At 37.8% G+C, this 13,668-nt stretch overlaps 1 protein-coding gene across 1 annotated transcript; it reads right to left on the minus strand.

The window, feature by feature from the left end:
* Window positions 1–8,961: 8,961 nt before the first annotated feature.
* LOC135157821 (G-protein coupled receptor moody-like) lies at window positions 8,962–12,973 on the minus strand. Its single transcript, XM_064114776.1, has 4 exons — window positions 12,557–12,973; window positions 11,697–11,847; window positions 10,930–11,237; window positions 8,962–10,562 (listed from the first exon to the last, which is right to left on the minus strand). The coding sequence occupies exons 1-4, from the start codon at window positions 12,962–12,964 to the stop codon at window positions 10,254–10,256; spliced, it is 1,176 nt and encodes a 391-aa protein (XP_063970846.1). The 5' UTR covers window positions 12,965–12,973; the 3' UTR covers window positions 8,962–10,253.
* Between the last annotated feature and the right edge of the window lie 695 nt (window positions 12,974–13,668).

A 13,668-nucleotide genomic window follows, 5' to 3' on the forward strand; every position in this document is an offset into this window, starting at 1 on the left:
ACTCACTATTTCTTTTGTATTTCATTATATGAAATACGAAATATTCTAATTTTCTCCTCACTGTCAAGTGAACAATAATTAATTGGTCCATGAACATGTGGAATTAGCATTGTTTGATATGGTTCAGTCAAGTTGGTCCTTTTTGTCAAAGATGTAAAAAAAAAAAAAGATACTTCAAACAATAGAAAACAAAAGAAATAGTGAGTGAGGGACATTATCGAAAGTCTCATTTGCATGACACTGAGTTGTGCATATCACTTTTTTATGAAAAATTAGCGAAACCTTAAAATGTCATAACTTTCTTATTTTACACCCGATTTTGATGAAATTTTCAACTTTATGCTAGTTTGATTTCTCTCTATTTATTCAAATCAACGTTTTTCTAGGGTGGACTTGTCCTTTAATACTTCCGTGCCCTCCTGCCAGGTGGACGAGGAAGTAACTCAGGCAGAAAGTTCACTCGAAAGAACTAAACTGCATGCCACATCTTCGCAGCTGAACAATAAGGCTGTTTGTGCATGGGTAAACACTTACAAATTTAAGTTGAAGTCCCTCTTTTTATTACAAAAGGAGGTAGATAGAATATGTTCTTTGAATTCATATTGGCCCGAATTCACAAAGGTGGACTAAAGTTATACCCGGGGTATAAAACGCGTCATTTGACGTCATTTTAATCCATGGACTAAAGTTAGCACCGGGGTATAACTCAGCCGTGGGTTAAATTTAACCCTGGGTGCTAAAGTTAGTCCATGGATTAGTTAGTCCACTGTTTGTGAATAGCGCGGTGGACTAACTTTATACCCGGGTGTTAGTTAACCCCCGACTAAATTTAACCACGGTATAACTTTAGTCGACCTTTGTGAATACGGGCCAATGCCCATAGTAGGCCACTGTTCGAATCACTCCAAATTCTTGACATATTTATCAATTGAATAGATATTGCATCTTAATTTCATTGTTCAAACATTTTTTTTTGCCTTGTTTACTCAATAGTATGCTTTCATTAAATACCTCAGTACATAACTATGATACAAGGAATAAAAATAAATATCATTTATGGGCAGCGGAAAAACCCTGTTTGCTATTTTCAGTTAGTCACAAAGCACCAACAGTTTGGAAAGACCTGGCAAGTAATATAACATCTCTAATGAATTACCATGCATTTAAAAAGTGTCAAGGAGCATTTAAAGGACTAGTCAACCCCAACAAAATCTTGATTTGAATAAAAAGAGAAAAATCCAACAAGCATAACGCTGATAATTTCATCAAAATCGGACTTAAAATAAGAAAGTTATAACATTTTAAAGTTTCGCTTCATTTCACAAAACAGTTATATGCACATCTCAGTCGGAATGTAAATGAGGATACTGATGACATCACCCACTCACTATTTTTATTCCTATACCATTCCACGAATACTACATTGATACAGGTTGCGGATGACTGGCTAATGTCTCTTGACAAAGGATACACTAATGGGGTACCACAAGGATCCATATTGAGTCCGGTCCTCTTCCTTCTATTTATAAACGATTTACCTCTATGTTTCGATAAATCATCAGTACATCTTTACGCAGACGACACTGTTGTTTATTATACCAAAAAAGATCCCATTTTGGTTCAAAATACTCTACAACATGAATTAAATTCCCTGCAAAATTGGATGAGGCACAATAGATTAAAAATAAATTCTACAAAAACAGTTTGTATGTTAATTGGTACTAAACGTATGATTCGAAAGCACGACGAATTAAATCTAAGAATTCACGATATCCGTATCGAGCAGGTTAAATCCATTAAATATCTTGGTATTACCGTTGATTCTGAGTTAAAATGGAATGATCATGTTTTGAGCCTTTGTAAAAAGGTCAGTAAGATGATTAGTTTTCTTGGTAGACTCGGTTCTTTTTTAAATGATTCAACTCTAAATCTTTTATACAAGGCTGTAATTATGCCACACTTTGATTATGCCGACATTATCTGGTCATCTGCAACTAAAACTTGTTTGGGTATGTTGCAAAAACTGCAAAACAGTGCAGGTAGGATTATTCTAAAAACTAAATTGTCAGAGCACAGGCCAGTGCATGAAATTCATGATACTCTGGAATGGAATACTCTTCAACAACGTCAAACTTTCCATACTTATTGTTTATTATATAAAATGTGTCATGATACGTCTCCTGCCTATTTAAAAGATAAAATGATTTTTAAGACATCGAGGTACCCCACAAGAAAAGGAAATCAAGTTATAATGCCTAAACCAAAGACTGAAAATTGTAAGCGTACATTCATATATCGTTGTGGTACATTATACAACAATCTACCTCTTAACATACAAAAATTAAACAACTTTTCAACCTATAAAAAAGAAATCCTAGAAATAACTAGAACTGTGTAATGATGATTTCATGGGGGGGGGGGTATCTTAGCTTGCACTGAAAGTTCATGCATCTTAACTTTTATATCTCTTTGTATTAATTTGAAGTTGTCATTTAAATTGTAATGTTAATCTAAGATATTTATTTCCAGGGACCTCGGGGGAAAACAGATGGGCTATGTTATTTTTAGCCCATCTGAAACGAGTCATCCCTACAATATGTATAAGTTTTATATGTGTTATTATATTCATTATTTATGTTATGATTCTGTTCTACTTATTTGATCTTACAATGTATATCTTGATTATATTTATATATCTTTTTTATCGTGAATAAACCAAACCAACCAAAAACTATTTCTTTTGTATTTTATTATATGAAATATTCTAATTTTCTCCACATTGTCATGTGAAACAGAGTTTTATTTCTCCCTGAAAATGTGGAATTACAATTGTTTAACATTTTATGGTTCAGTTAATTTGATCATTACCGTCAAATCTGTAAAAATTGAAATATTGTATTATTCAGACAATAAAAAGCAAAAGAAATAGTGAGTGAGCGACATCATCGACTCTCTCATTTGCATGTAACTGACTCGTTCATATAACTATTTTGTGAAAAATAAGCGAGACTTTAAAATGTCATAACTTTCTTATTTTACATCCGATTTTGATGAAATTTTCAGCATTATGCTTGTATGATTTTTCTCTTTTGATTCAAATCATCAGTTTTCTGAGATGGACTTGACCTTTAATCAATTTTCAAGTTGTGTAGATTTATTTTCCACATTTTACTTTTTTGCGTAGGGTTTGTTTGTTTTTGTTAGTTATCTGGTATCTTACTATGTCAATTATATTACATCTTTAGGGGAGGTTATCTAGACAAACTCTATTCTGGGGTTTTTATAGTTTCCCTATTTCCCCCGATGTTAACTTAAAGGAGAATGAAACTCTTGGAGCAAGTTAGCTTTTGTGAAAGCAGAAAAATCAAAGAATAAGATCAACAAAACTTTGAGTAAAATAGGACTAGCAATAAAAGAGTTATGAGCATTTGAATGTCGAGATCACTAATGCTATGGAGATCCTCCCATTGGCAATGCGACCAAGATCTATGATGTCACACACGTACAACTCTCCCATTTGGACACTGAAAATATACCCCAAAACATCTCTTTTTGCTCATTCTAATCATATGACAAACGATTCATCAATGATATAATGTTGTGAAACCTCTGTACTTGTCCTCTCATAAAGAGAACACCTCACCTTGTGATAGACTCTATAAAAGTGAGAATATAAGTGAAATAAGTATTAAAGTAATGAGGGAGTTGTACGTGTGTGATATCACAGATCTTGGTCGCATTGCCGTTGGGAGGATCTACATGGCACTAGTGATCTCAATATTCGAATGCTCATAACTTTCTTATTATTCATTCAATCTTCCTCAAACTTTCAACAATATGTTTCTTTGATTTTTCTCTTTGATATGGATTCAGCTGGTTTCAAGGGTTTCATTCTCCTTTAATGTATACACACATATTTCATGTGGAAGACTTTTGTAATACATGTACATGAATATGGTTTACATTAGCTCAATTATGTATTTTTATGAATTTTTAGATTCATGAATTTTTATATTGTGATTTTTAATTAGAAATAAATAAACTGAACTTGAACTTGAGTTGTTTAGTTATATGCCTCTCCCCTCCACGCTTACAAAAAGTGTTAAGAATGTCCATCTTTAGGAAGGAATGTCAAAAACTTTCGCGCTCGCATTATATTAATCGTTGAAATATGTATCGTCTTTCTTGCTAACTGCAAAAAGTCCTTAACAGGTCCCTCTTCGATCAGGCCACAACGCATGTAGAAATTTATGCTAAAAATTATCACGTTTTAGGACAAAATACATAAAATTTTCAAACATTTTAACTTGCGCTTCGCGGTCGCATTAAACACAGGGCATGAATGAGATTATTACACATTTACGTTGTTTTATAAGAATAAAGATAAGAAGTGACTGTTGGGACTACCCTTTCAAAGAAAAACAAGTGGAATGCCTCTGGCGGTCTCACCTGCATCACGCGATTCAATATAGCAGCAGTGCTGTCTTTGGAAACTACTATAACTCGCACAAGATGTTCAGTGATACTTGGTTGCTCTTATTTCCACGTTTAATGAACTAGACCAAATGAACTAGACCAATACACTTACAGAGATATGATGGTAATTCAACAAATACCCCCAACGTGGCCAAAGTTCATTGACCTTACATGACCTTTGACCTTGATCATGTGACCTGAAACTCATGCAGGATGTTCAGTAATACTTGATTAATCTTAGGGCCAAGTTTCATGAACTAGGTCTATATACTTTCTAAGTTATGCTGTCATTTCAAAAACTTAACCTCCGGTTAAGATTTGGTGTTGACGTCGCCGCCGCCGTCGGAAAAGCGGCGCCTATAGTCTCACACTGCTATGCAGGTGAGACAAAAAAATCAACTTTGAGAAGCCGATCGGGGGAAAGCGAAACGAGGCTCATTATTGTGCTTAAATTCTTCGGGGCATGTTTACTTCGTCCTTTCTCTGGGAGAGGGGGGGGGGAGAGTTAACTTTGCAAAAGAAAAACTGAACTATCTTTAAATTACAAAATATAAAGAAGTATTAGTGACGCAATGAGTCGGCTCGATATGGGAATATGGCGTATGGCGGAAAAGGAAGTTGCGAGCGAGCGATAAAAATCTCGACATAATTTTACTACAAAAATCGAAGTTTAGGATAGAGTTTGACATAATGATATCATATTTCAACATTATCCGTTTCCTTTATTTTGTTTTCCTTTCTTTTTTTTCTTGGTCGTGAAAAATGGAGGGGCGGGGTGCAAGAGCTCCCCGGCGTGGATCCATGGGGGGCTGAGGCCCCACTAAAAGGAGGAAGAGGAGGGAGGAAAGAGAAGAAAAAAGAAAGGAAAATGGCGATGAAGAGAAGAAAAAGAGAGAGGAAGAGAGGAAAAAAGAGAGGGGGAGAAGAGAAGAAAAAAGAGGGAGGAAGAGGGGGGAAGGAAGAGAATAAAAATAGAAGGAGAGAAAGCGGGGAAAAGGAGAGAGGGAAACGAGAGAAGAGGAGAAGGAAAGAAAGAGAGAAGTAAAAAGAAGGAAGGTTAGAAAGGGAAGGGGAAAAAGAAGGAGAAAGAGAAAGAAGCAGGGAGAGGGGGAGAGAAAGGGATAGGGGGTCGAGATGGAGCGGATTCCAGAAAGATGAAGGATGCAAGGGTTAAGATGAGAGTTGGAGGGTCCAGGATTTTCCAAGAAGGGCATTTTTTTTTACAGAAAAATAACAACAAGCTCCACCCCGCGCCTCCCGGAAGGACAATTAATGTAACGGTGATTTATGTCAGGAAAAATTTGACAAGCGAAAATGGGCCCTCATTTGCGTAGGCCTATGCACATCACATTTCCCTAAAATATTTCTTATGGCAATCCATGTGCCCCATTTGGATTCACCACTGATTGCGATTTCTTCAGTTGCACTGCTTTGTTTCTTATTTTTGTGTTAATAATAACAATAATGCTAATAATAAATCAAAATAATAATAACAACAACAGTGATAATGATAATTATAATAACAATAATGATGATGATAATGATAATAATTACAATAGTAATAATAATTATAATAATAACAATGATATCAATAATGATAATAATGATAATAAAATAATTTAAAAAATCACAATGATCATAATAACAGTAATATTTATAAGTTACTGTATTTTGAATAGCGCTTCAAACTTTGAATTTCAAAGCACTTTATTACCCTGGTTATAGGATCCATTACTGTTCCACACATACAATGCACCGTATCCACTCCCTAGGGAGTATCCTGGCCAGGCAACATTTATTATCAGTGCATGCATGCCGATCACAATGACGTTCACATCCTTAACATTTAACACCTGGGTTGAGAGTGACAAACATGGATATGTGCATTGCCAAATGACATTATTTACAGTGTGGAGCACAATGTGACATGACCTTCACAGTGTTCCACAGTGTTTTCACAGTGTGGAACACAATGCAACACCACCTACACAGTGTTCCACAGTGTTTTCACAGTGAGGAACACAACATAACACCACCTTCACAATGTTTTCACAGTGTGGAACACAATGCAACACCACCTACACATAGTGTTTTGACAGTAAGGAACACAATGTAACACTACATTCACAGTGTGGAACACTAAGTGACATCACCTTGACAGTGTTCCACAGTGTTTTCACAGTGAGGAACACAATGTAGCACCACCTTCACAGTGTTTTCACAGTGTGGAACACAATGCAACACCGCCTTCACAGTGTTCCAGTGTTTTCACAGTGTGGAACACAATGCAACACCGCCTTCACAGTGTTCCACACTGTTTTCACAGTGAGGAACACAATGTAGCACCACCTTCACAGTGTGGAACACTAAGTGACATCACCTTGACAGTGTTCCACAGTGTTCTCACAGTGTGGAACACAATGCAACACCACCTTCACAGTGTTCCACAGTGTTTTCACAGTGTGGAACACATTTAACGCCACCTTCACAGTCTTCCACAGTGTGTTCACAGCGAGGAACACAATCTAACACCACCTTCAGTGTTCCACAGTGTTTTCACAGTTTAGGAACACAATGTAACACCACCTTCACAGTGTTCCACAGTGTTTTCACAGTGTGGAACACAATGCAACACCACCTTCACAGTGTTCCACAGTGTTTTCACAGTGAGGAACACAATTTAACACCACCTTCACAGTGTTTTCACAGTGTGGAACACAATGAAACACCACCTAAACGGTGTTCCACAATGTTTCATAGTGGGGAACCCAATGTAACACCACCTTCACAGTGTTCCACAGTCAAATCAAGTCATTTCCACAGTGTTTTTACAGTGAGGAACACAGTGTAACACCACCTTCACAGTGTTCCACAGTGTTTTCACAGTGTGCAACACAATGTGACACCACCTTTACAGTGTTCCACAGTGTTTTCACAGTGAAGAACACAGTGTAACACCACCTTCACAGTGTTCCACAGTGTTTTCACAGTGTGGAACACATTTAACGCCACCTTCACAGTCTTCCACAGTGTGTTCACAGCGAGGAACACAATCTAACACCACCTTCAGTGTTCCACAGTGTTTTCACAGTTTAGGAACACAATGTAACACCACCTTCACAGTGTTCCACAGTGTTTTCACAGTGTGGAACACAATGCAACACCACCTTCACAGTGTTCCACAGTGTTTTCACAGTGAGGAACACAATTTAACACCACCTTCACAGTGTTTTCACAGTGTGGAACACAATGAAACACCACCTAAACAGTGTTCCACAGTGTTTCATAGTGGGGAACCCAATGTAACACCACCTTCACAGTGTTCCACAGTCAAATCAAGTCATTTCCACAGTGTTTTTACAGTGAGGAACACAGTGTAACACCACCTTCACAGTGTTCCACAGTGTTTTCACAGTGTGCAACACAATGTGACACCACCTTTACAGTGTTCCACAGTGTTTTCACAGTGAAGAACACAGTGTAACACCACCTTCACAGTGTTCCACAGTGTTTTCACAGTGTGCAACACAATGTGACACCACCTTTACAGTGTTCCACAGTGTTTTCACAGTGAAGAACACAGTGTAACACCACCTTCAGAGTGTTCCACAGTGTTTTCACAGTGTGCAACACAATGTGCCATCACCTTCACAGTGCTACACAGTGTGTACCACAGACATTGTGTCCACAGTGTGGAACACAAGTGACATCACCCTAACACTGTTAAATTTCAGCATTTCAACAGTGTGAATCACAGAGTCGACCATGTGAACACTCATGTGTGAACCGTCAAACTATCAAGGTGTCCACAGTGTAAAAAACATCTCCACACTATTGAATTTAGGCCTTCCAGCAATGTGAATGATATTTTCACAAAGTCCACTATGCGAACACACTGTTATTGCATTGTATTGTGTTTATTTTCCGTCAATTAAAAATAATAATGATATATTTTCGATAACAAAGAATGATCAGTAAAAAGACGGATGGATATTGCTCTACTCAGCGTTAAAATATCAACGCTGTTTTACAGAGGGTTCCGAGAATTACACTGATGAGACAATGGCCCGTTTAACTTAGACCACGGTCTCACTCAGTGCTAAAATTATGGGGAGCCAAAATTTCACAAAATCTGTTTATATTGTATTTTTCCTGTTTACTTTTTTGTTTCCTTTGCTTTCATAATGAATAAAAAATACTTTAGTTATCATTCCCAGACAATTATGAACAATTTGAGTGTCAGTTTAGTTAATGAAGTGGGTTTGTGCTCCAATTGGCTCTCCATATTTAAACCACAACCTAAAACCAGGGTTTTAAACTCGAGTTCAGAATACGGACCCCTGTGTTCTTTCCAGCAAGGGATATTTTGTTTTTAATGGTTGATTTTTTTTTACTTTTTAATTAATTTATGTTATTTTTTGCAACATAATACATGCAAGATTTCAAACACAAAAACGATATTGGGCAGCATTATTAGTTTTTTTTATCAATTGTTTTTATTATTGATTTGCAATTACACCATGAGTGCATATATCTCACAATATTCTGCATCATATAACAAAACTATTACGAAAAACTACTTTATATCAACAGGCACGTCGGTTATGCGTATGAAAATGCGTAAAAGGCAGTTACTTAATTCATAGGCCCATATACTGAAGTCAGGTTTAAGTTAGACCGCAGTCTAACTCTGCTAGAATTATGGGGAGCCAAAAATTAAAAAATTATGTTTGTATGTATATTTTTTATGTTTACTATTTTGTTTTATTTTGCTTTCATAGGTAGGAAAAACACTTCAGTTATCATTCCCAGACAATTATGAACAATTTGGGTATCATGTGAGTTAATAAATTGATCGTGTTCTGTTAGGGATTTGTGCCCCAATTTGCTCTCCATAATTATACCACAATTTTGAACCAATGTTTAATTCAAACCCGAGTTCAGAATACGGGCCATTGTGTTTATTCGTGAGGGTGTGTGCACGTGTGCGCGCGGGGGGAAGGGGATGAGCATCTAGTTTCCTCTTATCTTCATGTGCATTTGATAAGATGTGATGTAGTGGGGTCATGCATCCATACTGTTTGGAACTTTCACAATCGACACATACGAAAAGTTCAGCCATTGGACAGAAGAATATCAGGTCATTTATCCAATATTCATCAGTCTTTAAAGGGATCGTTTAACTTTGTGAGCAGCTGATTAAAAAAATTCTCAAACTGAGTTGAAACGTGCGTATGAGTGCCTGTATTTGTCCTCAAAAACCCTGAAACAGACCACAATATAGGATGAAAAACTCTAATTTAGATACAAGTAGCAATTTATTAGCCTGATTTGAGAACCGTCTAGTAGACGGGTTCAGCTTATGACCAGTTTTCTCCAATTCAAAAAGTCCGTTGGCTATTTTGACTGCCTTCTGTTGTGTGTATCTCCTATACACACACTATTAACTGCACTGTACATTCAGTGTATACCTTGTACACAATGTATGTAGGTCATGCTGTGTTCATCTAGAATTAATGTGTTGTGGTGCACAGATTCCCTGTATACACATAGTCATTGAAACCAACTCCCAATCATTTCAAACTTTGGTTTACATCTCCAAGGTTTTAAAATTGATCCTGTAAATATAATACTTTGAAACTTTTGGGATGGTATTTTTACACTATAAGCCTAATGTTTAGCCCATTTTCAGGAACCAAAAGGAGAATTTTTTAAATAAGAACAAAGTGAAATGATCACTTTAAGCCCATCGACTGCATAAATTGATATCAGTAATGTCAGTGATCGACAGGACCAACGGCATGCGACGTGAAGAGCGGTCCGGTGAAGCGCCCTCTACACAGCTTTCCCAGAGAAGATCTGAACTGCGGATGCTTGGTTCCATAGATAAGGGGGTTAAGGCAACTGTTGAAGAGAAGAAAGGCCAACGCCAACGGCGTACCACCTGGTCCGTACCCACCTAGGATACAAATACCGTAGGGAATCACACACAGGAGGAAACCAAGGACCACGTAGAAGGCATTCTTGGTGATCTTGTACTCAAGCGAGTTTCGACTGTTGTTTTTGGTGGCAGCGGTGGGATGGACCTAAAGTGTAAATATAGAAGAAGAGCTTAAGTTTGCCTGTTTGAATTAACAAGTTAAAATAGCAAACTGATAGGCCAGATCGTCCTATGATTTTTGTCTTGGATGTGGCATCACTAACGTGCTGTTTTGGTGTAGACCTACAAAAGCTATAGGCGCAGAATTTATGTTTCAGAAATGAACAAACGGTATTCATTATTTTATTCCCCTAAGTAGGCATTAAAAACTGATCCTCAAATTTAAAAATAATGCAATTGAAGTTTAATGGCAGAAGTTATTACTTTCATTAGAACTGGATTATTTGTTTCCTATCACACAGACTAAGTTTTTCACTGTTAGTATTCTCCGCAATACCACAGAGAGCACGAACCTTATTATTTCCTGACGTAGAGAGCGTCTGTGCGGTCTCCTTGACAGAACTGGCTCCTGGTACTGCAGCATCGTTCGATCCTATCGGAGTCATGGACTGACTTGTCCCCGCAGTGTCGGCTGCCAATTTTTGCCAAAACGATGGAGGGACACTTTCTCTGGTTAATGAATTGGTCTTCCATGTGTTCTTGTTCCTTTCATGCTTGCGAATGAAGATGAAGATGTGGAAGTAGAAGAAGAGAACGAGGGCGAGTGGGAAACACGTCAAGAACGTTGCCTGCAGGTAGGTGTGGATTAGATTCTCCGAGCCTGTTACAAAAAAGCATTCAAGAAAAACTAGCAAGAATGCGACAGTTATCTCCGGCTCCAAGGTCAAAATAGGGATCCGAAAAGGCAAAAGGTTAATTGGCGATAACGAATTTGAATCATTCATTTATTTAAGGTGGTGATCAAGGAGGGTGGTCTTATGGTATATTTTTATTCATGAAAACGTATTTGCTTTTAACTTTTCTTCGTTGTAGGTTAATCTCTGAACCTTTTTTGAGGGGGGAGGAGAGGGGTTATAATTACGTTATCATTATATTAAAAGTAATATGTTTAGCACGGTATTGATCTTTCAGAGCTGGCGAGCAATCTAAAATAAATTAACAACAAAGGACTTTTGATTAGTCAACTTTGCTTAGAAGATCGACTCTATTCAGGAAGGTGTATGGGGTCTTGTTTTGTCATGGAATCTTTGGGATTATGAATATTTGTTATAATGCTCACCATCTTCGTTTTCTTCAATGTCTGAACAGGTGTGCGGTCCATCGGAATATCCTAGACGGGTGAAACCCCCAAGATAAGGCACCAGGATCACGCTCAGTGGGATAAACCATGTGACAAGCAGAAAAATCAACACGTGCGACTTTGAAAAGATCTGTAATGTCAGTATCAGGATCAAAATAGTTACGAAGTAAAATTTTTGACTGGCTAAATTTGGCGGATGATTCACTTAATCACGTGCATTAAAAAACCAAATAATCACGATACAAAATTATTGATTATCAGGAAATGGGCCCAGAATCCCAAAGCTCAATGTTCATTCCTCGTCAAAGTAACACATTAAAATGATAAGGGATGTGACTCGGTCCAAGCGAGCACTGGAAGCCTAAGGTGAAGTTGTATATCCCAAAGTAAACATTTTCTCTTTACAATCTGGCCTAGAGCAATATGAGAGATGATGTGGGCATGTGAGGTGACGAATGACACCTTTTTAAAACTCTTGTTTTCCTTTAATTTCTCTCATATTTTAGAATGATCATTCGGGTGGAGCCACGTACCCTTCTGCTCCGCCCCCATGTAGGCCTACTATAAATTAGCCGACTCGCCCCCTTACCATGGTGTGTCATTAAATCACCCCAGATATGCCCCAAATAATATAATATCAACAAATACACTGTTTTACAGTTGGAATAGATGAATCCCACTGCCCCCTCCCCAAATAATGTATCTTTTACCTTATTCCTTGTTGGTTTTGGGAAACCTATCTACCTGTTTAGAAGTTTTTATTTCATATGATGTTTTATTCATTTTGCATTAAAAAAAGCTTTCTCTCCCCCAAAAAGGAATGAAATTTTACAAAATACCTTTCGATATCTTGATGACGTCATCGTAATCAGGACCATGCGGTTGAATCCGATGATGGCCAAATGCCAAACACTGGATCCCGTGCAAACGAATGAGACGACGGCGACGAGAACGCAGGCCGCGTCCGACAACGGCCAACCCGTGGTCGACACCACGCCGACAATCGTGAACGGGATCGTGAGACACGTCATCATGTCCGCCATCGCCAAGCTTGTCACATAAACATTGGTGATCGTGCGGAGTTTCGGGTAAATGACGACCACGCTGACGATGAGGAGGTTTCCGAAGAATCCAACAACGCCCACGATGCCAAGCCAGCCGCTGAGGGCGATGCGGGGGATGATGTTTTCCGGGTCGACGGATTCGTTCGCGCTGTTGTTCACGCTGACGGTTGTTGCTACATTCATATTCTGTTTGTTCTGTAAAAAGGAACAGGAGAAAAAAAGGCTTTCGATCGAATTTCTACTTTATTGACTATGATTGCAAGATATATCTTTGTCAAATTTTTATTTTTGTAGGTTCGTCTCATCAGATTTTTTACCATCAACCATTTCCCCTGTTTTTATTTATTTTCAAAACGAAATAGAAGACGGCTGTTATATCCTTTCATGGTCTTTGTTGGATTGTTATAAAATAAACTGTTGAATGTCCTTTGAAAATGCCTTTGTTTCAACAAGGGTGCCATAATCATGCAAATGCACGGTCAAAACACGACTTGCGCTTTGCCTTATACGGCATGTGTAACTGTCTAGGCCTATATCGAATCACGGCATTCACCGATTTGGATCATTACTCCCAATAATTACTGGAAATGTATAATTAGAAGCTTTTTGGCGAAGACCTGCAACTTTGCGATGCCGTTGCTATGGGTTGCTATGAAACTGTCATGGAAATTACCTTTAAGTATCCTTAGAAGGTGATATTGTAATTAGGATATAGCTGAAAAAAGTATGGCTGATTATAGTTGCCTCAAGTGTATGGCCTGAGTAATCTTGCTAGTATTAAAGCAAAACCATGGGGGGACTCCTGTAAGTGCTTCATGTAGATTTACATCGTGCAAAAGATCCCCTAACCATAAATTTCATAACTGTTTTTTTTTCTGAGGGGGAAC

The sequence above is a fragment of the Lytechinus pictus genome, unplaced genomic scaffold (genome assembly GCF_037042905.1).
Source record: "Lytechinus pictus isolate F3 Inbred unplaced genomic scaffold, Lp3.0 scaffold_20, whole genome shotgun sequence".
Classification (NCBI taxonomy): Eukaryota; Metazoa; Echinodermata; class Echinoidea; order Temnopleuroida; family Toxopneustidae; genus Lytechinus; species Lytechinus pictus.